Source organism: Balaenoptera musculus, chromosome 5, assembly GCF_009873245.2.
Source record: "Balaenoptera musculus isolate JJ_BM4_2016_0621 chromosome 5, mBalMus1.pri.v3, whole genome shotgun sequence".
Lineage (NCBI taxonomy): Eukaryota > Metazoa > Chordata > Mammalia > Artiodactyla > Balaenopteridae > Balaenoptera > Balaenoptera musculus.
In genome coordinates this window covers 29,412,246-29,434,480 of record NC_045789.1, presented here as the reverse complement: position 1 = coordinate 29,434,480, position 22,235 = coordinate 29,412,246, and the positions used below count along the sequence as shown (strand labels likewise).

General features: G+C 37.6%; 2 protein-coding genes and 1 non-coding gene across 3 annotated transcripts in view; 1 reads left to right on the top strand and 2 right to left on the bottom strand.

The window, feature by feature from the left end:
* The window catches only part of PRMT9 (protein arginine methyltransferase 9), a 29,916-nt gene extending 16,841 nt beyond the window's left edge, over nucleotides 1–13,075 (top strand). Inside the window, exons 10-12 of the mRNA XM_036852722.1 lie at nucleotides 6,805–6,958; nucleotides 11,485–11,607; nucleotides 11,893–13,075. Of these exons, the coding sequence (XP_036708617.1) occupies nucleotides 6,805–6,958; nucleotides 11,485–11,607; nucleotides 11,893–12,108 (493 nt within the window). The 3' untranslated portion in view covers nucleotides 12,109–13,075. The remainder of the gene's footprint in view (nucleotides 1–6,804; nucleotides 6,959–11,484; nucleotides 11,608–11,892) is intronic.
* Nucleotides 6,185–6,257, bottom strand: TRNAG-UCC. The gene has a single exon. It is a non-coding gene; the product is annotated as a tRNA-Gly (tRNA).
* A 694-nt stretch (nucleotides 13,076–13,769) lies between the features above and the next one.
* TMEM184C (transmembrane protein 184C) overlaps nucleotides 13,770–22,235 on the bottom strand; it is a 32,165-nt gene continuing 23,699 nt past the window's right edge. Inside the window, exons 5-10 of the mRNA XM_036852723.1 lie at nucleotides 19,785–19,859; nucleotides 18,598–18,691; nucleotides 16,856–16,968; nucleotides 15,437–15,536; nucleotides 14,741–14,912; nucleotides 13,770–14,526 (exon numbers count right to left, since the gene is read on the bottom strand). Coding sequence (XP_036708618.1) covers nucleotides 14,261–14,526; nucleotides 14,741–14,912; nucleotides 15,437–15,536; nucleotides 16,856–16,968; nucleotides 18,598–18,691; nucleotides 19,785–19,859 — 820 coding nt within the window. The 3' untranslated portion in view covers nucleotides 13,770–14,260. The remainder of the gene's footprint in view (nucleotides 14,527–14,740; nucleotides 14,913–15,436; nucleotides 15,537–16,855; nucleotides 16,969–18,597; nucleotides 18,692–19,784; nucleotides 19,860–22,235) is intronic.

Below are 22,235 nucleotides of genomic sequence, written 5' to 3'. Positions count from 1 at the left end.
TTCTTTAACGGTGTAACTGCACAAATGAGTCGTGATCATTGTGTGCTCCTCAAGCATTGCTTTTCAGGACCTGTGACTTCATGTCTTTCTCTTTCTGTGCATGTCATTACTGAATTTTTTTTTTTCTGGAAAGGAACCTCTACCCTGTAGGTGTGAAGAGAGCCTGCTTTGAGATTGGACTGCCTATGTATAATATAGGGAATTAATTAGAGCTCTATAAGAACACATAAGAAGACATTCAAGGGTAAATAAGGAAAAATCAAATTTCATCTTTATAAGAAACACTGATGAGAAACATATAGTATGCATGGTGTATTGGGAGAGCAGAGAGCTTCTTGGGAACAAGTCCCAGTCCTTTTAGGTCCTGAAATCTCTATTTTATAGTACAGTTCTCTCCCTAAGGAATTTGTCCTTCAGTTTAGGTTACTGGCAATAAACTTGACCCTAGTATTTAAAATTGAAAGCAAATCTGGCTAAGCTTCCAAGTTCTTCAGTTGTGCCGCTCAGATCTGAAAAAGATGGCAGTATTTAACATTTGGGGCCCCAAGTTTAAGTAAAATGAATTTATAGGTTTTGAATTTTGTGGTATATGAACAGGGGTTGTTTTGTAGTATAGGAGCAGTGGTGGAACTGCAGACCAAACTGCAATAGCAAAAGGCAGATTGTTCAGGAAAAAAACATTTGCTTATATAGTTAATTATATTTTAGGTTTTCTATGCATTTTCTTTTGTTAACCACACTTACCTTTTCTTATGAGGTAACTAGTAAAAATCACTGCCATTTTCTAGTCTTTAAAACAATCTTGTGCATATCACAAGAGGTCTGACCTATATAAATAGAAACACACACACTCTTAAAATTTTAAACAGATGTACTTTAGATAGAGTATAGAACAAGGAGCTGGAAGGGTGGGTTTGAATCTAGTCTCAGATTTGTCTGTGAATTCCTGAAGTAGTAAAATTTTTTTTAAGTCATTTAATATCTCTCGTCCTCAGTTTCCCTCATCTATAAAATGAGGGATGCTGGATTAGATGCCTTGGAAGGCATTTCAGCCCTACGAATTTCTGACACAGATGAGGTTTGACTTATTTGGTAGAATCACCTTGGAAAGGTGTACAATTTACCTAATGGTTTATTTATTTTTAGTTTTGATTTAATTCTTTTTCTAATTTTTTTTTTATTGTGGTAAAATGCACATAAAATTTTTCGTCTCAACCGTCTTGAAGTGGATAGTTCAGTGGTATTAAATACTGTCGTAGTGTGGTGCAGCCGTTTGCCCAACCATCCTCGGAACTCTCTTCATCTTGTAAAACTGAAACTTTATACCCATTGAACAATAACTCTTCATCCCACCCTCCCCCCCAGGCCCTGGCAACCACCATTCTACTCTCTGCTTCTATGAGTTTGACTCCTGTACCTCATATGACTGGAATCATGCAGTATTTGTTGGTTTTGTGTGTGCGTGTATGTGTGTGAGACTCTTACTTCACTTAGCATAATGTCCTTCAGGTTCATCCATGTTGTAGTATGTGTCAGAACTTCCTTTTTCAGGTGGAATAATCTTCCATTGTATGTATATGTCACATTTTGCTTATCCATCCACTGATGGACTGATGAGTTACGTTAGTGGGAAACAACTTATGTAAAGCTGCCTACAGCTCCCCTTCAGTGTTTCTCAGCAGAGGGAGGGGTCCTGTTGGCAGTTTGGGTGGGACGGTTTTTTAGGGGGTGGGGTGGGGTCAGTTCTTAGGTAGGACTGTCCTATGTGTGTTGCAGGATGGTTGGCACCTCTGGGAACTAAATGCTAGTAGCACCCGTGATCACTGTTTTAGCCAGTATTCTCCCCGTCCCGCAGAACAGCTCCTGAGTAACAGTGGAGAGCCAGTGCCCCTGCCCTTCAGCCGACGCTCCTGCACAGACCCCTTACCAGGTGCTCCTGGAGGTGTCAGCTTCCCTTGCTTCTGGGGCCGGAGGTGTGCAGCGACTCCCACCCAAGCCTTTTATGATCTTTAGCCGCTGACAGTGGGGAGGCCTCATGACTGGTCAAAGAGGATGCAGTTAGGGGTTGGGAGGATAGATTGTATTTAGGATAAGGATAAAGGGCATCTGTCTCACTGGATATCAACCCTCCCAAAAAAAGGCAAAGAAAAAATAAGCCACTACACAAACTTAAGTATTCAGTTACCTTTGCTAACGTTGTTTTAAAATGTTCATTATTAACTTTTATTCAGTCATACTAGATTAAAATACAGGAGAAAGTTTAAAAGCCTGGTGAGCTTTTTTTTTTTAAAAAAATTTTTTTAAAATTTAAACCCATGTTAAAACACTTCGTGTTGGATCACAAGGAAACAGCGAAGAGTTTCTGAAGAATTTTTGCCATTTATGGTTAGAGTTTTGAGTTGGAACATATTTTTTTTTTCTGAAGGCACAGATGGTTCAGAGATATTACTTGGCTTTGCAGAGGATTCCATTGAGGAGTCTGGCAGCTGCAGTGGTGTAAGTGACAACAAACCACTCAGTGTCAGTAAAGCTAAGTGGAGTTGCAAGGCGATTACTGTTTTATCTCCACATGACTAAGAAGCATTCTTGTTAGTCACGGTAACATTGAGTTAAGAAGGATTTGAGTTAAGATTTTAGATTAAAATAGTGTGAACAGGGCCTTTTAAAATAATTTGCATACTTGCTTTTGTGTAGTATTTCTCTCTGGCATGGTTGTTAGTACTTGATGCAGCCTTGTCTGACTTTTCAGGGTTCAGCAGATGTATTTTTGACATCTTGTTTAGCCTGATTTCTGGTTACTCCCTAAATGACCTAATGGTATTGCCCTCCCTCCCTCCCTTTATGGCTAGAAGTTTGGCTTTTATTAACCTATGTGCTTTTTGTTTGCTGGTGTAAGAGAACGCTACCCTCCTGGGGCTATTTGGGGGTGGAGGGAATTAGTCAAGCAACATAAAGCTGTGTGGCTAGTCTCTCATTTGAGACTTTGTGATCTTAAGAAAAATTAGATGTTTTCATTTAAATGGATCACAATTAGCAGATAACTTCAGTTGTTCAGAAAATTTAATAACATGGGTTGTCAGGATCAAACTTCATCCAATTGAGGAAAATGGGTAAGTTTCTCCACTTAACTTAGGAAGATGTTAACATTTTATCTGGTTTGGTAAAGGCATAGATTGGAAGTTTGATAACAGCTGTGTGGTTTTTGTTGCGGTATGTAATTTTACTAATTGTGGAGATTCAGTTTCTACCAGACTTCACCTAAAATGCTAAAAAGTTGGTAGGAAAGGAGTAACAGAAATGAATAAAGCATTGGAGTCAGAGTGGAGTCCACTTTTGGGCTAACCTATATATATATATAAGGACTTATTACAACTTAAATGATCACGTACTTATATTTAGTGAGGAGAGATTATCCTGGTTTCGCATCATGACTTAGTCTAAGTCAGACTGATGCCATTACACTCTGGAATCATCTCTGACTTTCAGATTTGCTGATTCTGTGCTCATGAAATGACCTGGTTATGATTTGGCTCCCTGTTAGCTAGTCTTTAGGAAGAGAAGCCTGTGTACTTATTGTAAACTTTTCTGTCAGCTTTTTATTTTGAAAAATTGCAAGCTTAAAGAAAAAATGCAAGAAAAGTAACAGTGAACACAAGGCTACTGTTTTATTTGTTGAACCATTTGACAGCTGTTGGCTTCATAACCTCCCCCCTTACTTTAACATTTAGCGTGTATCTCCTGAGAACAAAGGCTTTCCTCTGCATATCACAATAACATCACACTCAGGAAACTTAACATTGATAAAATACTATTATTTAGTACATAGTCTGTATTAAAATTTTCTCTGCTATCCCAGTAATATTCTCTGTTGCTTTTTTTTTCTCCCCAGTCTAGGTTCTAATCAAGGGACCTGTATTACATTTAGTTACCATGTCTTGTTGTTATAATTCAGTGGTTGTTCTGGTTTTAGACATTTTTAAATGGTTGAGATAATCAGTTTAGTAAAAGCAGAATGAAGAACTTGAAACTAACTTAAGAGCAGAAGTGCCAAAGTGGTTTTGAGGAATGGGGTGTTTTTATAGTTTGTCAAGATTTCAATGATCTATTCAGGGAAACTGCGTGGCATACAATTTTAGAAACTTGCAGGAACTATTTTTTTTTAGATATGCATTGGTCAAACATTTAGTCCTGTATTTTTATAAATAGATCCTTACTGACTAGAAATATTTAAGAGTGAAAGCTTACTATGAAAGATACATACAACAGATAATACAGAGTCCAGCTGTCTGTAGTAGCCTGTCCTAGAAGTTCAAGAGGAAACCGACTTGGAATGCTCAGTAAAAATGAGGGATTTAACGTTTGATTGTAAACGTGGCGAAGGATGAAAGTGCCATAGAGTATCCTCCACGTCCGTTTCCTTTGATGGCAGTAGGTGACCCACCCTCCGCTCTCATGCCTCCCACACAGCTCAGGTGTGTGGAAACAGCCCTGTGCATGTGGGCGTGGGAGCTGCCTTGGCTTAAGAGCCTTACATCTCATATAGGAACTTCTCACAGGGGCATAGCTTTCAAGTCCCAGCAATGGGAACAAGTGGTTACAAGACATCCCACACTCAGGGAAGCCCAGAGGTGGTGTGGCTTCCTGTCAGGCATTTTATAGTTCACAGTTCTCTCAATCCAGATGCATCTACCTATTAAGAGGCATTTAAAAATTTTTAAAATCATAAGCAGGGTTGCTGATAACACAGCTGACATTCCACCTTTTGGGGATTTCCAGGGAAACAGAAGGTGAATCCAGGATCAACTGTAGGAGGAGAAAGGGTTTTGTTAACCCTTTATTCACACTCTTAATAGAGTGTTTGGATTTTTAATCACTTTTTTTTTCCCTTTCAGAGTGTTTAGCTTTTTATTTTGAAAAAATTTCAAGCTTACAGAGAAGTTAGAGAATAGTACAAAGAACCAAACCATGTACCTTACACCCATATTCACAAATTGTTACTGTTTTGCCACATGTGCTTTATTATTCTCTCAACACTTTAGAGTAAGTTCCAGATATCATATTCTCTTTACCCCTAAACACCTTGGTGTGTATTTTGTTAAGAAAAAGGACACTCATTTATATATTCATCACACACTTAACAAAATTAGGAAATCTACATGGACACAGTACTGATATCTAAGGGAAAAATCTTACTCAGATTTCACCATTTGTTGGAGTAATATCCTTTATAGCTTTTTTGTTCCTGGTCCAGAATTCAATCCAGGATCGCACATTGCATTTAGTTTCTTTAGTCTTCTTTATTCTGGAACAGTTCCTCAGTCTTTTTTTTTTTTTTTTAATTTTATTTTTATATACAGCAGGTTCTTATTAGTTATCTATTTTACACATATTAGTGTATATATGTCAATCCCAATCTCCCAATTCATCCCCCCCACCCGCTTTCCCCCCTTGGTGTCCATGTTTGTTCTCTACATCTGTGTCTCTATTTCTCCCTTGCAAACCTGTTCATCTGTACCATTTTTCTAGATTCCACATATATGCGTTAATATACGGTATTTGTTTTTCTCATTCTGACTTGCTTCACTCTGTATGACAGCCTCTAGGTCCATCCATGTCTCTACAAATGACCCAATTTCGTTCCTTTTTGTGGCTGAGTAATATTCCATTGTACATATGTGCCACATCTTCTTTACCCATTCGTTTCGTTTGTCGATGGGCATTTAGGTTGTTTCCATGACCTGGCTGTTGTAAATAGTGCTGCAGTGAACATTGGGGTGCATGTGTCTTTTTGAATTAATGGTTTTCTCTGAGTATATGCCCAGAGTTCCTCAGTCTTTCATGACATTTGCAGTTTTGAAAAGTGCAGGCCTTTTATTTTGTGGAATGTTTCTCATGTTTCTTACTAGAGTCAGATTGCCCATTTTACAGAGGAATACCACAGAAATTTTGTCACAAAGGCACATGGTGTTGCTTTATCCCATATTGTTGATGTGAATTTAGATCAGTTAGTTGAAGTTGTATCCATCAGGTTTTTCCACCCTAAGTTGCTATTTTCCCTTTGTAATAAGTAAGTCATTTATGGGGGTGATACTTTGAGACTATGTAAGTATCCTTTTCCTAATCAAACTTTCAGCCACTAGTTTTTTTTTTTTTTGGCTGCACTGCACAGCATGCGGGATCTTAATTCCCCAGTCAGGGATCGAACCTGTGCCCTCTGCAGTGGAAGTGCAGAGTCCTAACCACTGGACCACCGGGGAAGTCCCTCACCCACTAGTGTTTTTTTTTTTTTTAAATTTATTCATTTATTTATTTATCTGGTTGCACTGGGTCTTGGTTGCAGCAGGTGGGCTCCTTAGTTGCAGCTCGCCAGCCCCTTAGTTGTAGCACGTGGGCTCCTCAGTTGTGGCAGGCAGTCTCCTTAGTTGTAGCATGCGGGCTCCTTAGTTGTGGCATGCGAACCCCTTAGTCGTGGCATGCATGTGGGATCTAGTTTCCTGATCAGGGATCGAACCCTGGCCCCCTGCATTGGGAGCGCGGAGTCCCATCCACTGTGCCGTTAGGGAAGTCCCCCTTACCCACTAGTTTTAATAGCCATTGATGATTCTTCCTTAATGTAAAAACTTGTATCCATCCAGCTGACTGGTTACTTTTCAAGCGGTCTGCCATTCTGAGCTACCAGCCAGGTACCAAAGTGTGTTAGATTATATACAATCTGTAGCTCCCCAATTAGTCATGATTTAGTCATTGGTACTTATAGAATGTGAAGAATCAGGATGCTTTTTAAAGCATTTTTCCTTCCTCCAGGTGTTTGCTGCAGTCTGGAGGTAAGATCTTTCCCCAGTACGTGCTGATGTTTGGGTTGCTCGTGGAATCGCAGACCCTGGTGGAGGAGAGCGCTGTGCAGGGAACAGAACGAACTCTTGGATTTAATGTAGCACCTTTTATTAACCAGTTTCAGGTAAGTGTTTTGAAGAGAAGTTCAACCACTTGGCTGTCGCCCACAGTCTGCCTTACCTCTCTGTAGTTTTACAGTCACTATGTTTAGCTGGATTGGGATGGTAATCAGTTTTCTATAGCAAAGGAACTTACTACTGGTAAAAATCAACCTAGGGGTTAGTGTAGCCAAGGAATTCTGTTGTTCCTACTGACAAAAGTCTGTAGATTTTGCTCGGAACCACTGTTGTAAATGGAAAATAGGGCACTGGGTTTAGTCTTATGAAAAAGTGTGCTCCTTGTCTAAACAAGCAGCCGCCAGAAGGAGACATCTGTTCTAAACATGACCCCTTAATTACCTTGAGACTTCAGGCTGGCAGGTGATAGGAGTGAGCAGTTAATGGCTGGGCAGTCAGACTGCAAGGGCAGGAAGGTAGGAGCCTAGGAAAAGGGGTTAGTGGCTGTTGGGAAACAAGGATTTAGTGCTGGCAGAGCTACTAGCAGCAAAATAAAATTTGTGAGAGTGGATGGAATGTCTAGGGAAGAGGTTTGGGGTTGGAAATAGGTGGAATCTGCCGTGCAAGCCAAAGCAGCAGTTTGGGAAGTGGGATGTTGAGTACCGAATTAAAGGAGTGATATCTAAACCTTTTATCAAAAGGCTATAGATGGTAAGCTCTTGAATATGCATTGTTAGATCTTCCATGAACAATACTTGCTAAACAAATATAAATTTGTTGAGTAAATGATTTTTTCAGAGCAGACTAAGGTTTTAGAGTTTATTTACTCTTAGTTTTTCTGGAGAGTTTAATAAACAAAATACACTTACCAGAAGACAGAGAAGTTTAAATTATTTCTTTGTGTGGTCCCAAAATACTACCATCTCCTATCTTCTAGCTTATTCTCTCCTGATCTTGACATCAGCAATTCTTCGATTCCATCAGAATCTATGGTATTTTAATCCTGCCATCTTTTCACCCTGCCTCCCATCTCATATCCTCCTTTCCTTAACAGCTTATGTTTCATGGTTGATATATTTTTCACATATCCCTTCTTTTCCATTTTCCTGCTGGCCTGGGAAGATCTCACCATGGTTAAATCCAGCTCTCTGCCTTCTCTACACCAGTACCCCTGCAGCTGAATATGCTGACTGTGGTCTCACTTCTACTTACGACCACTCATCTCAAGAGGCTCCGTAAAGTTGCTTGGCAGTTTTACGTTTCCTAGTCTTCTCACCCATTTTCTGAGATGATATTGTCTCCTCTCCTCTAATGTGATGATTATCTGACTATTACACGGACAACTGAATGAACCAATGGAACAAAATGAGAGGTTGTAAAAAAAAAAAAATGCTATACAGAAAACAGCAGAAATGTATTTATTCATTCAACAAATGTCTATGTGTTCTTTTAGGGTTTTGGGAATACAGTCATCAAATTAAAGAGATAAGTTCCTGCCGTCATGGAGCTAACATTCAAATTGACAATAAGGAAACAAGAGATGGACAATAAACAAAGGAGTAGAAAGATTAGTATGATAGGTGGTGAGACGTGAGAAGGTTAGAGGAGAATGGGAGTTGGAGGGATGGGATATTCTATTTTATTTAGGTGATGCCTAAGGAAAGGACTCAAGGATAAGTGATATTTAAGCAGAGACCAGAGAGAAACAAGGAAGCAAACTATATACAAGTCAAAGGGCAAGTGCAAAGACCTGAGGCAAGAGCATGATTGGAGTATTCAGAAACAGCAGGAAACCATGAGGGAGAGTCGGATGAAGGATGCAGTGAGAAAAGTATTAGGAGCCAGATCCTGTAGAGCCTCCTGTAGAGGTTGTGGTGAAGGTTTTGGCTTTTACTCTGAAAGGGGTGGAAAACAACTGGAGGGTATTGACCAGAGGAGTGATAAGGTGTGACTTGTTTTGAAAGGCTTGCTATATGGGTGCTGTATTGGGAGTAGACCACCATGGAGAGCCGGCAGAGGCATAAGGTTATTGCAGTAATCCAGGAGAGAGGTGGTAGTGACTCAGACTAGAGTGGTAGCAATGGTTGTGGTGCAAAGTGTAAGATTGTTGATGTATTTTGAAGGTAGGTTTTGTGATAGATGGGACATGGGGTATGAGAAAGCGCCTGGAAGGATAGTTACCATTTACTGATATGGGGAAAACAGCAGGAGGATCAGGTTGTGCTTCCGTTTTTATGGGGTCATTAAGCAGTTGGATAAGAATTCAGAGAAATAGCTAGCCTGGAGATGTAAACTTGGCAGTCAGATTTGGTAGATGATATTTAAAGCCAGAATAATGGGATGCAATCACCTTGGGGATGTGTAGAAAGAGAAGAGGGCTGAGAACTAAATTCTAGAGAACTCACAAAGTTATGAGCTCTACATTGGAAATCTAAGAAGGAATTAGCAAAGATGACAGGAGTGGCCAGTAGGGTAGGTTGAGAAACAAGTGAGGACAGATTATGAGGGATGGGTACAGCTGTGTGGGGATTAGAGTGCAGGTGATGAGAGGTGACACAGGAATCTCGGGCTGTTCTTCTGGTGACTGATACAAATAGGGATATAGGGCAAGAGTCCTGGAAATGGCATGGAATTGCTGTTTTTATGGGGAGGAAAGGTTGGATGCCTTCAGGATGCCCAGGGAGAGGTTGATATATCTGTGTCCTTTCTCACCATGAACAGTTGCTCTCACACTTCTTAAACAGTTTCCTTTCTATTTCAAATGAGAAGGCTAAAAGTTATTAGTAGGAAGTTTCCATTGCCACTAAAATTGATGGAACAGTTTATAGCAGTGGTTCTCAACCTTGACTGTACTCTCAGAACTACTGGGATCTGGATCCCAACTCCAGATGGATCTGAGGTGTGGCCTGAGCAGTTGGACTTTTTAAAACCTCCTTAGGTGATTTTAATTTGCAGTCAAAGTTGAGAACCACTGCCTTCTAGATAAATAAACTATTTTCAAAATGAAATCCACTATTAGTTGTTTGGTTGAATTTGGCATATTTGCTCAAACAGTTCAATAATTAATGTTGTACAGTAAGTCCCCTACATATGAACCTTCAAGTTGCGAACTTTCAAAGATGCGAATGTGAGTTCGCATGTCCAATCACGTAAGTTAGTTCCTGTGTCTGGCATACGTTGTCACGTGCATGCATCCTCTACAAGTGGTTGTGCTTTTGTGCACTGTACTGTATAGAGTACAGTGGTACAGTATCTTTATTTCAAGCCCAGATGTCTGGAAGCAAGCATATAAGCAGCGGTGATGTAGCTGGTACTGTTAAGAAGGCACCAAGCGATAACGATGGAAACAAAAGAGAAAACAATTGAAAGTGGAGTGAGGCGAAAAGATGGTAGACGTCACTCATTCTTATAACGTGAATCATTCAACCGTCAGCATGATTCTAAAGAACAAGGACGAGATCATGGAACACGTGAAGTCCGCTGTGCCGATGATGTCAACAATATCGAAGAAGCGTGGAAAAGTGATGGAGGAGATGGAGAAGCTTCTCAGCGTGTGGAGTCAGGATCGGCATCAGCGTCGAGTCCCGCTCAGCTTAATGCTGATGCAAGAGAAAGCTGAAAGCCTTTATGAAGACTTGAAGAAGAAACATGGCGAAGAATCAGAGGGCGCATCTTTTAATGCCAGCCACGGCTGGTTTCATCGGATCAAGGCTAGAGCCAACCTTCACAGTGTAAAAGTGGCGAGGCAATGAGTGCAGATACGGTAGCTGTCCGGGAATTTCCTGAATTCTCTTCGACCCAGAGAAAGGACAAAGAGAGACAAGAGGAAGAAGAGACTGAAGAACCGAAGAGATTCACAGTGCAGGAAATGGCAAGGGGATTTTCTTTATTTGAAGGGGAACTGTTAGTTTTTGAGGCAGAGGACTCGAATGTAGAACGGTACCACGAAGGTTGCAGCAGCCGTTCAGAATGCAATCCAGTGCTACTGTTTCATCTATGATGAGAAAAAAAGAGCTACTACCCAGACATTACTGGATCATTTTTTCAAGGTACTGTACTATAAGATTAAAAATGTTTTATTTTTTGTGCTTGTTTTTTATGCATTATTTGTGTGAGAAGTATTATAAACCTATTACAGTACAGTACTATATAGCTGATTGTGTTAGTGGGGTACCTAGGCTAACTTGGTTGGACTTACAAATGTGCTCTTGGAACGCAACTTGATCATACGTAGGGGGCTTACTGTACTATCTGCTTATTAGTTCATCTTTCACACATAAGCACATCCTTGGCTTAAACTTTTTGGAGCTGCCTGGTTAAGTAAAAATTTGCTTTCATCCAAGTGAACAATCTATAGATAATTGAAATCACAGAAAATTATTTAACCAGCCTAAAACCTTGGTTTGTTCATTCTTCCTGTAAAACGGAATCATGGAAGTCCTTACGCCTTAAGGTTGAGGTGGGAATTAAATGAGGTAATAGATGTCAAAAGCACTGTATGATACTGAGCGAAGTACAAAGCAGGAAACTTAACGAGACTTGGTCAAAAAAAGAATTGAGTAAAAGTGAAAATTTTATACTTTCTTTTCTTTAGGTACCTATACGTGTATTTTTGGACCTATCCTCACTGCCCTGTATACCTTTAAGCAAACCAGTGGAACTCTTAAGACTAGACTTAATGACGCCATATTTGAACACCTCTAACAGAGAAGTAAAGGTAATGTAAAATGATTACTCTTGTCATATTCAGAATTATCTTAAACTATATACTACTTTACATACATAAAATAGCCACTTCCTTTGAAGACTTAAATTTTCTGAACAATATCCAAACATGGGCTTGGGTAAATATTAGTGAATAAAACAGGTTGGTATTAATTTGAATTGGGTGATTAAATATATTCCTTTATAAAATTTGGATCTAAAGCTAAAAAGACAAAGACTTATCCAAGTCTCCTCTGTTTCCTCTGATGAAATTTTCATGATTTCTTAATTTTCATAGGTACGCATTTGTAAATCTGGACAAGTGACTGCCATTCCCTTTTGGTATCATATGTACCTTGACGATGAGATTAGGTTGGATACTTCGAGTGAAGCCTCCCACTGGAAACAAGCTGCAGTTGTTTTAGATAATCCCATCCAGGTGGAAATCGGAGACGAACTTGTACTCAACGTCCAGCACCACAAAAGCAACGTCAGCATCACAGTAAAGCAATGAAGAGCAGTTTTCTACTGAAAAAAGGTGGAAGTAGAGCAGCAAGTACACAGTTCTAGTCTGAATTAGTAGTGGGATTGTAGTCATAAAATGGAGGTACAAAGATTTAAGTCCTTGTAATGGTCAAATATTTTTAAAAAATTGACATTAATAAAGTGTATTTAAAAAAGATCCTAAATTAAAGAATAGCATTATTACAAAAATATTGCTGCAGACTTCCTTACTGGAAAAGGCTGTCATTAATTTTTCAAATTAGGAAACTGTTTTTATTGCTTGGTTTTACTTACTATAGATTAAATTTTGCCAGACCTGTTAGTTTGTACTCTAAAGCTATAAATATAATGAATTTTGAGTCTCATATTCATTTTTTAGGCATCTTGGCTATTTTTCTCAAATCCAAACTTATAGTGGGGAATACCTCAAAAAGCTGGCTTCCACTTTAGACTGAGGGTTTATGGTTACCTGTATATTCCAAGCTTGCTTCTTGTAAACAGTGAAATACTTCTGAACCTCCTTCTCAGTTTTTGTGTTTTGGGTATGCAAACCTGAGTAAGAATTTAAGCTCTAGACTAAATGTAATTAAAAGAGTAAAAGAGGGACAAAATAAAATCTTAGGAGGCAGCATTTTTCGTGGTCTACCTTTGGCGAAGAAAAAATTTAAAGCTGATAAATTAAGTTCAAGAAAGAGTTAAACCTAAACCAGTATTTTTCAAAGTTTTGATTTGGATACACAGAAAGAAAAAAATAATTAGTCCAGATTTTAAAGACTTGAAATAGGGAGATTAATAAGGAAGATTATCATGCCTTGTATATACTGTGTGCTCTCTGTAGGTAAGCCACACAGAAAATAAGATGTACCTTCTCTTCACACTGCCTATTCTCCTTGCCTCTCATATTATACTGCCCAACTTTATTTTCAATAGAAATGTTTAGTTTATAATAATGGACAGAATAAAAACTTTGTATCTAATTACTGTGAACCAGTATGTATGTTTGTGTATGTGTGTGTGTGTATGTATATGCGCTTAAATATATAAAGCATAGGTTTTGAGAAATGATACTTATCCTTGCTATTTGCAACATACCGCTCTGGCCCTTTCTGTATTTATTTTCAGTGTAAAATGTTAGACCCAATGGGTTGTGATTAACAATTAGAGGAACTCCATCCTAAGTAATAAATTTCTCCCGAATAGCATCTATAAGTCTTCTGACTGTGGTTTGATAAATAATTAAGACTACTCAGCTGAGATTTACATTTGCTGACACCTTTAGTAGCACTGAGGAAAAGCAGACTCTGTTTCTATCAATCACAAGTTTCTTATTTATTCTTCCACTCTTCCATCCACTTTATTCTTTTCATCTCAAAGTCCTGGATAAGCTTCCACTCTTCCATCCACTTTATTCTTTTCATCTCAAAGTCCTGGATATTAATCTGTTCACATTGGTGCAAATATGATTTTTAGACAGTAGTTGTTTTAAGATTAATAGATTAGGTCAGATATGTCTCCTAGTAGGAATGTAAGATATAGGCCTCTTTCATTGTAGGTACATGATTTTCAACCCTTTAATTTTTTGGACTTAATTTCTTTCTGCTGTGCCTCTAATCACGAACTTTTTGTTATAACATTAAGGGTCTACGTTGAAAGAATGAGGGACATAAAAAGTTGCAGAAAATAAATGATAAATTCTTATTTATTGAAAGACATCCAGTTGAGAAATAGAGAAATAATTGTTAGGTAAGCATATATGGCACATGGTTATAATTAAGTTCCACTAATTCATATTTCCGAATTACACTTTCTGCTAATTCCAGAGCATTATATTCATGCAGCAGTGGTAGAAAGCACTGATTTTTTTTTTTTAACGTCCTCCTCTTGATAGAGCACTGTAACGTCAAGAACGTTTAGTAGTCACTTTCTACCATTTGAGTATGTGATACTCTGTAGTGTTAAGAAGTCAAGTCTAAGTCTAGGATATTTAGACTGATTATTTGTGATATACAAAACCTAGTTTTATGAATCCAGTAGTTGTACCTGGTTTTCGCCATTTTGTTGAAATTTTCCATCATTAACGGCTTGTCCCAAGCACAAAATCCTGAGCAATGGGATACCAGGTAATGAAATAACATGGTAGTAGCACAGCTTCTGCACACTGTTCAGGAGGCCACGGACTTATCTGAAGGTTCTTTTTTCTCTCCTGTAGTATCACTACATATGTCGTCAGATACATTAGCTGTGGTAGGTGTAGTCTGGGGAGTCACAGTGTGTCCAAACCCTTGATAGTGACCCATGGGTGAAGGTGGCACAGAAGAGACAACGGAAATTGCATCTTGTGATGACGAGGATAACAAGCTTGTGTGTTCATTTTGATCTTGATCCTCAGGAAAAAACTTTTTCCTAGGATGTCCCATGACTGTCCTTCCTTTAAAGCAACATACAGGTTTCTGAGTTAGCCAAAAGTTTGGTTATTTTTACCACTATAAACTTGCCATGCTAAAAATAAGCTCCCCGCTTCCCTCCTCCCAATTTGGAGAGCCTTACTGCGGTACTGCTTTACACAAAGTCTTTTCACCTCTTAAAGAGACCTGATAGAACTACAATAGCCTATTCGAATGAATTAAATGTCTGGTACTTACCAACATGCCTTACTTGTTCAGAAATATCATCCCTAATATCTGAAACATCCCACATGGCAAGAAAGGAATCAAAGCATGAGCCCTCTTCTGCTTCTTGGACATACGGTTTATACGAGAAAGTGTAGTGATGAGCAATGGCAGCAAGGAACATCTCAATACAGATAATAAAGTCCTACGACAACAAGATCAACAGGATCAGCCATGTCGGAGTTTAAATCTAGTTTTGCACGTAAAAAGGAAAAGCACTATCTTTCTCTCTTTTCAAAAGTACTCAAGTACCAACAGCTGTTTTTTTCCCACTAGACTGTATTCACTTTTTCATTTTCCAAAATCATGATTTTTGACGTCTTCAAAAAAAAAAAAACCACAAAATGCCAAAAGTTTAACTCTATTTTGCACTACCTCAATCAAGTATTCTTTGCCAAGTGCAATGCATTCTCTTCCACTGTCCAAGGACTTAGAGGAGAAATGCAGAAAGTGAAATAGAGTAGGAATAACAAAATCTAGGTTCTGTTCCTGGTTCTACTACAAATTAGTAACTGTGACCAATTTTTCTAGGGTTCCCCCATTTCCTCACATGTGAAGTGAGGATAGCAGTAGCTCCATAGCCTGCATGTGGTCAGGTTGAGGAGATAACATGTAAAAATGCTTAACAAATAGTAAAGTTCTATTGAATTCAGAGAGAGCATTACTTACCTGGAGTCCTGTGGCCACAGCTTCTACTGTTTGCCATTCCCACGTATGCTTTTCAGAAATAACGCCAACTTTTACCAACAAAGCAATAACTACTGCTTGCCTATATGTTAGGAAAAGGTAAACGCCAAATCTATATCAAGCATAAAATGAGCAGTTGCTTTAAAAATATGCCATTTAAAAAGTTAAACCCCAGCACAACCTGTGGACCACCGCCACCCTGCCTTTACAGCGTATTCCTGAAGACACTGTGTATCTGTATTAAATATACTTGTTTTACAAATTTACTTTTAGTACAGTTTCATCACATGAATTTTGATTATGTATTCTTAGAACTTCAGTACGTGGTTTATAGTCTTTTTTTGTTTTGAAAGTGTGCACAGTAATTAGCTTTTAAGTTCTTCCTACACATAGACAATGCCTAACACCTTGTACAACTGGAATTTAAAATGAAATAAAGAACAGATACTTAAATGTTATTTATCCATGTATCAATTGATTACTCAGATTATTTTAAAGAACATTTTGAAACCAGTCTTGTCTGAAGTCCTGGAACTAGAGACAAACTCAGAAGGGGTCTGACTCCAAGATGGGGAGTCATACTGAGTATTTCAAGCAAATCTAGGGATCTGCCCCTAGGTTAAATTTAAACAGCTAAAATGAGATAGATAAGTTTTCATAGATCTATATACAAGAATATTCACTTCAATATTGCTTGTAATGGTAAAAAAAAAATTGGGAACAACCTAAATGTCAATAGGAGATTGGTTAAAAAGTTCTATCCACATATCAGAATACTATATGAGGTGAAAACAAAAAACCCAAACAACAAAATTACATCCTCACTGTACTTACAAAGAACTATGACTGCAATATACTAAACATATCATTGAGTTCTACAAGTTTTTATAGTATGTATTTCTGTGGAGTTTTATAAAATGACGGGGACCACAATCTCAGTCATTCATGCTGGGTGGTGGGATTTCAGGGATTTTTCTTTCCCCCCTTTTTGTATTATCTGTATATTGTTAAATTTGGTGTATTTGTTTCTAGGCCCCTATCACCCACGCCTTTACTAAACTGGGACCATGTATAGTTTTGCCCTCTGTTTTAAACGATATTTTTACTAATGAACATTTCCTAACATTAAATATTCTATATGATGAGACCATGATTTTTTTTAATGATTCCCTTAGTGTTGAGACATTTAGTGTCTCAAACTGTTTTCTTTTTATAAACGTTACAGTGACCATCTAATTATTTCTTTATGAAAAACCAAGAAGGGCTAAAAGAATGAACTTTTTGAAAGCTAAGAAGACATTTTAATTCATCTTCCGTATTAAGACTTTTAAAAATCCTTCCGAATCAACAGTTTTATTGCCCTTTAGAAAATGAGAACATTTAAGAGAAAGCAACACTTACCAAAAGGAAACAAAAACCACCAGCTTTACACAAAGAAATTTGCCAACAGGTTGGATTGGACTCAGTTCTTCCTTCAGTACTTTATAAAACAGGAGGAGACAATACATGGCAAACTAGAAACAAACAAAAGTTCTTAAATAAGAATAACTAAATATGGTATTAGAAATATTGATATTAAAGTTATAGACCAGAGACCTGGTACAGAGCAATGTTTCAGGCAAAATTTTCTAGGCTTTATTTTTAGATTGACAACAAGCTTTTATAGTTTACTGTGGATGAATATATACAGTATGAAATTTCTCAGAAGAGATGTATAACATCTTCCCTGAAAATGGTTTTAAGTGTTCACTTACTGGAGCCCACAAAGAACACAATGAACAAGTGACTGCCATGAATGGAAGAAAAGGCTCTCATTCAACCAAAATAAAAACATCTATCTGCTTGTTAATGGCTTTTATACACAAATTACCGTTCATTTTATAAGGGCTAAGCTTACTAACTACTAATTGTATGCATATTATTTATAAGTGAACACATTAAATAAGTACTACTTCAATAAAACTAACCATGAAATTGGAAAGTAAGTAATCAGGGAAACCATTTTTCTTGAGGGCAGTATGTTAATCCAGCTGAATTTACTTTTTAAAGATAAATGCTCAAGACATTAACTATTTTTAGAAATCAGTTGTAATTAGCATAGTGTTGCATAACAATGAACATTTCCGTAAAAGTTTACTTTTCCCTATTATAAAATGCTCATTTAAATTATTTTAGAATATGAAAGCAGTTAAGAAAAGTATAAAGTTGTTCGTAGTCCCATCATCCAACCATTTCTTTCTACACATAAGGTGGGTTTTAGCAGGTATAATCAACTAAATATAAAATTCTGTTGCCTGATTTTTTTTCCACTTAAAGTGCCCTTTTCTATATATTTCATTAAATAACTGCCTAATGTTTTGGCCAATGGAAGGAACATGGTATAATTTAACTAGTCGGACCGTTTCCAGGCTTTTACAATTAACGAACTAGGCTTTATATACAAACACACTGAAAGCAAAAGTACTTCTGGCCATTTCTTGAGGCATTCCCAGAAGTGGAATTACTGGTTCCAGAGACTATGAACATATGGAAAAGCTTTGAATACACAAGCGTTTGATTTTTATTATAAATTTCTAATACCACACATTCATGCCATTGCACCTAAACTATTATTCTGCTGAAAAGATTAATGAAAGATTTTCAATAAAATGCACATTCTTAAGTTGAAAGGATCCAATAGTTATATCTTTGGAACATTTCAGTTTCTATAACATCATCTTTAAAAATTGGCATTCTCAATTTTCAATTCCAAATATATGAGAGAATTTTATTCTCCCATTTTTATTCAAACCCTGTACTGTCATATACCAATAAGGCATTTTTCTTTCTGAATATGCCTAGGATATGTGTTTTTTTTTTTTAAAGGAGAGCACTGTGCTTTTATTTATGACATATCCATATAACTATGCAATGAATACCAGAACCAAATGAAAAAACATAATTGAGTCAGTGTATAAGTCACCAGATAATCAACAAAGATATCTTTATATATGTATAAAAATATGTTAAAGTTTCAAGTTCTTCCTACAGATGAAGTTCAATATTAAAGTTACAATTAAGCTTTATTCCAGAAGAAACTTTCCCTAAAAAAATTTAGAGCTATAGATCTAAATTTAGTACAGTTAAGATGAATATTTACTTACCAACTGTGACATATTATTTATTATAACCAAGTAAGTCCAAGCATTTGAAAAGCTAAAGTTCCCTTCATCATATATACCAAGCAGCTCACAGATTCTAAAAAATGGTAAAAATGAGACTTTATGAATAACTAAATCAAAAATACATTTTAAAATACAGCAATGACAGCAATACTTAAATTTAGAAGTCAGTTTATTTCAAAGATCCTGTAGATAGTCACTTGATTTTGGCCATAGAGGTGGTTCAAAAATTAAAAACATTTTTCTAGAAATGTTACCATATTACTATTCCTCCAATTTGAAGGAAATCCAAAAGACATACATTGAACTAGAAAGGGTAATTATTAGATTCAAAAAAATGATGCTGCCTAATTTTAAAAAGATTGTTAAAAACATATAGTGCAGGTCTATAACTACAACTATAATTTTTTCTCCCAAATTGTCTTGGAGGCAACTTTTTTGATGACCCAGATCTAAGTATTAACTTGTCTTGATTACCCAATTTCTAAACAGCAGAGAAATAAAGCATGCCTTCATAAATAAGTGAATCAGTTTTAATTCCAAGGCAAATGTCATTAAAGAATTGCTAGCACAGAAGCAGAATAAAGAATTGAATGCTTCTTTCCATTCTTCCTCTGTTAACAGACAGAATGCTAGTATAGCTAGCAGATAAAATACACAATCTACCTGCTTTAAACTATTTGATGTTCTCAAATTTTTAGGGAATAGTTTTACCAGGTAGCTTAATGATACCCCATTTTACCTGAAGTGCTAAGACTTGACAGAATTTTTTAAAAAGAAAAATATGTTTTCTTCTTTAGAATACAGTACTCATTTAGAAAATAAAGGCATGTAATGAATCTATAGTGGTATACTTTAACTTCACGTACTAGATGTTTCTGTAAAGCTGTGTGAACATTAATACTTGAAAAAGAATATTTGATAATGCTTTCCAGAAATCTCCAGAGAGAATATTATTTAGAATAATTCTATGGTGATTCCTTGTCTATACATGGTCACCTTATTTATTATAATATAGTAGGATTTCTATATACTGTGTTTTTATACCAGACTAGATGTGTTATAAACAAGTAATGCTCTTTACTTGCTTTTCTACTCAGTTGTCCCACCTAAGTAAAAGCATGAGAATTTTTGAAAAATAAATAATAATATAAGTTCTGTGCACTTACAAAGCAACGATGGTGGTGAATGGTCTGACAACTGTATATTGTAATACACCCAGTTTGCATCTGAACAGCAAGACTCTGCCAAAGAAAAAGAACTTAGCATTTCACCTACTCATTTCACTAGTATCAAGTTTTCTCCAAAGCCCCCAAATTAAAATCACTTTCACAAATGATGCCATATTTATATTTCTTTTAATTTAGTCAATCTAAATGGCTACTGGGGAAGAATGTGGATGGTAGCATACAAATTATCTAAATACTATTTTTTAAATTGTGTAACAACTACATCTTCTGAAAGATCTCCCTTCCTATGTCCAGTCTCAAATTCCTGAAGAGTGCAGCACAGAACAGGAACAAAAATAATGGAAGTGGGTCCCTGTGTATTTCTGGAAGAAAAACCAAGTAACAAATAAATTACGTGTAGGGTTGCATATATGAAACCATATTTAGAAAATATTATTTACATTTAGGATTCAGTTTCAAGTTTGGTATTTATATATATATAATATAATATATATAATTCCAGAGAGTATCACTGACTAGATACTCTGAAAGAACAAAACAGAGATCCTACATAAAACAGTTTTTATTTTATCACTGAGCTCACTTAATGTAGGGGAAAATTCACAAGGAGTAACAAACAGAAACAAGCAAAAAGTTCCAAAACAACAGCTATCAAAAAAGGCTCTCTATTTGACAACCTTGTGTAAGCCTCCTTAGGAGACAATGATGCTCTGAGGGCAAATGTTTATTTAGCACTCCTCTGTCAATTTTATGTGTTATAAATACCCTAATTTAAGAATTACATCTAGACTGAGAAGAATGAGCCTGACATACAGACCTTGAGGCACTGGGTTACTAGGATTGAATAAAAAACTGATCAGGTTCTATGTGCTGAGAGCCTTCTCTGTGCTGAGGTGGTTCACTCCCACTGACAACTAAGTGTGACCCTGTGGAGGTGGGCATGGGAGCTGCACTTGGGCTTGTTGCAAGACCTCTTAATGAACATGCTGGGCTTACACTGTGCTTCCGGTCCCATACTCTTTACAAAGCTAAATTAAGTAGAAGTTGGGTTAAACCTATAGTGTCCTATGAGCTGATTGTCAAATCAAACCTGAGACCAGTAGGGTGACTATGCAAATGTATTAAATAGTCAATTAGATACCTTTGAAAGCTGTGGAGAATTAATGAACTGGAGGATGTATCTGAAGAAATTGGCCATAATGTAACAAAGGCTGGAGACAAGAGACAAACATGAAAGAGTTACAAAGAATAGAATAGAATCAGAAGGTCTAACATACTTAAAAGTTACAGAAGAGTAGAGGAAGGGCAAAATCAGAAGATTATGGCTGAGAACTTTTCAGAACTGATCAAAGACACAAATCAACAGATTGAGGCACCCTGTAAATGAAGCTGGACTAAAAACAAAAAACAACTTGGTAGGGAAACTACAATACATCAAAGACAGGGAGGGTCTTAAAAAAATGCAGTTGGACTCCCTCTTGCAAGAGCACTGGAATCACAACTAACTTCTGAACAATCATTGACAGGAAGACACTGGAACTCACCAAAAAGTTACCCCATTTAATAGACAAAGGAGAAGCCACAATGAGACGGTAGGAGGGGCGCAATCACAATAAAATAAAATCCCATAACCTCTGGGTGGGTGACTCACAAACCTGAGAACACTTATACCACAGAAGTCGACCCAATGGAGTGAAGGTTCTGAGCTTCATGTCAGGCTTCCCAACCTGGGGGTCTGGCAATGGGAGGAGGAATTCCTAGAGAATCAATCTTTGAAGGCTAGTGGGATTTGACTGCAGGACTTCGACAGGGCTGGGGGAAACGGAGACTCCACTCTTGGATGGCACACACAAAGTAGTGTGTGCATCAGGACCCAGGGGGAAGGAGCAGTGACCCCATAGGAGACTGAACCAGACCTACCTGCTAGTGTTGGAGGGTCTCCTGAAGAGGCGGGGGGCGGCTGGCTCACTGTGAGGACAAGGACACTGGCGGCAGAAGTTCTGGGATGTACGCCTTGGCGTGAGCCCTCCCAGAGCCCTCCATTAGCCCCACCAAAGAGCCAGGTAGGCTCCAGTGTTGGGTCGCCTCAGGGAGGGGACCCAGCCCAACCCATCAGCAGCCAAGCAGATTAAAGTTTTACTGAGCTCTGCCCATCAGAGCAACAGCCAGCTCTACCCACCACCAGTCCCTCCCATCAGGAAGTTTGCACAAGCCTCTTAGATAGCCTCATCCACCAGAGGGCAGATGCAGAAGCAAGAAGAACTACAATCCTGCAGCCTGTGGAACAAAAACCACATTCACAGAAAGACACTCAAGATGAAAAGGCAGAGGGCTTTGTACCAGATGAGGAACAAGATAAAACCCCAGAAAAACTACTAAATGAAGTGGAGACAGGCAACCTTCCAGGAAAATAATTCAGAATAATGATAG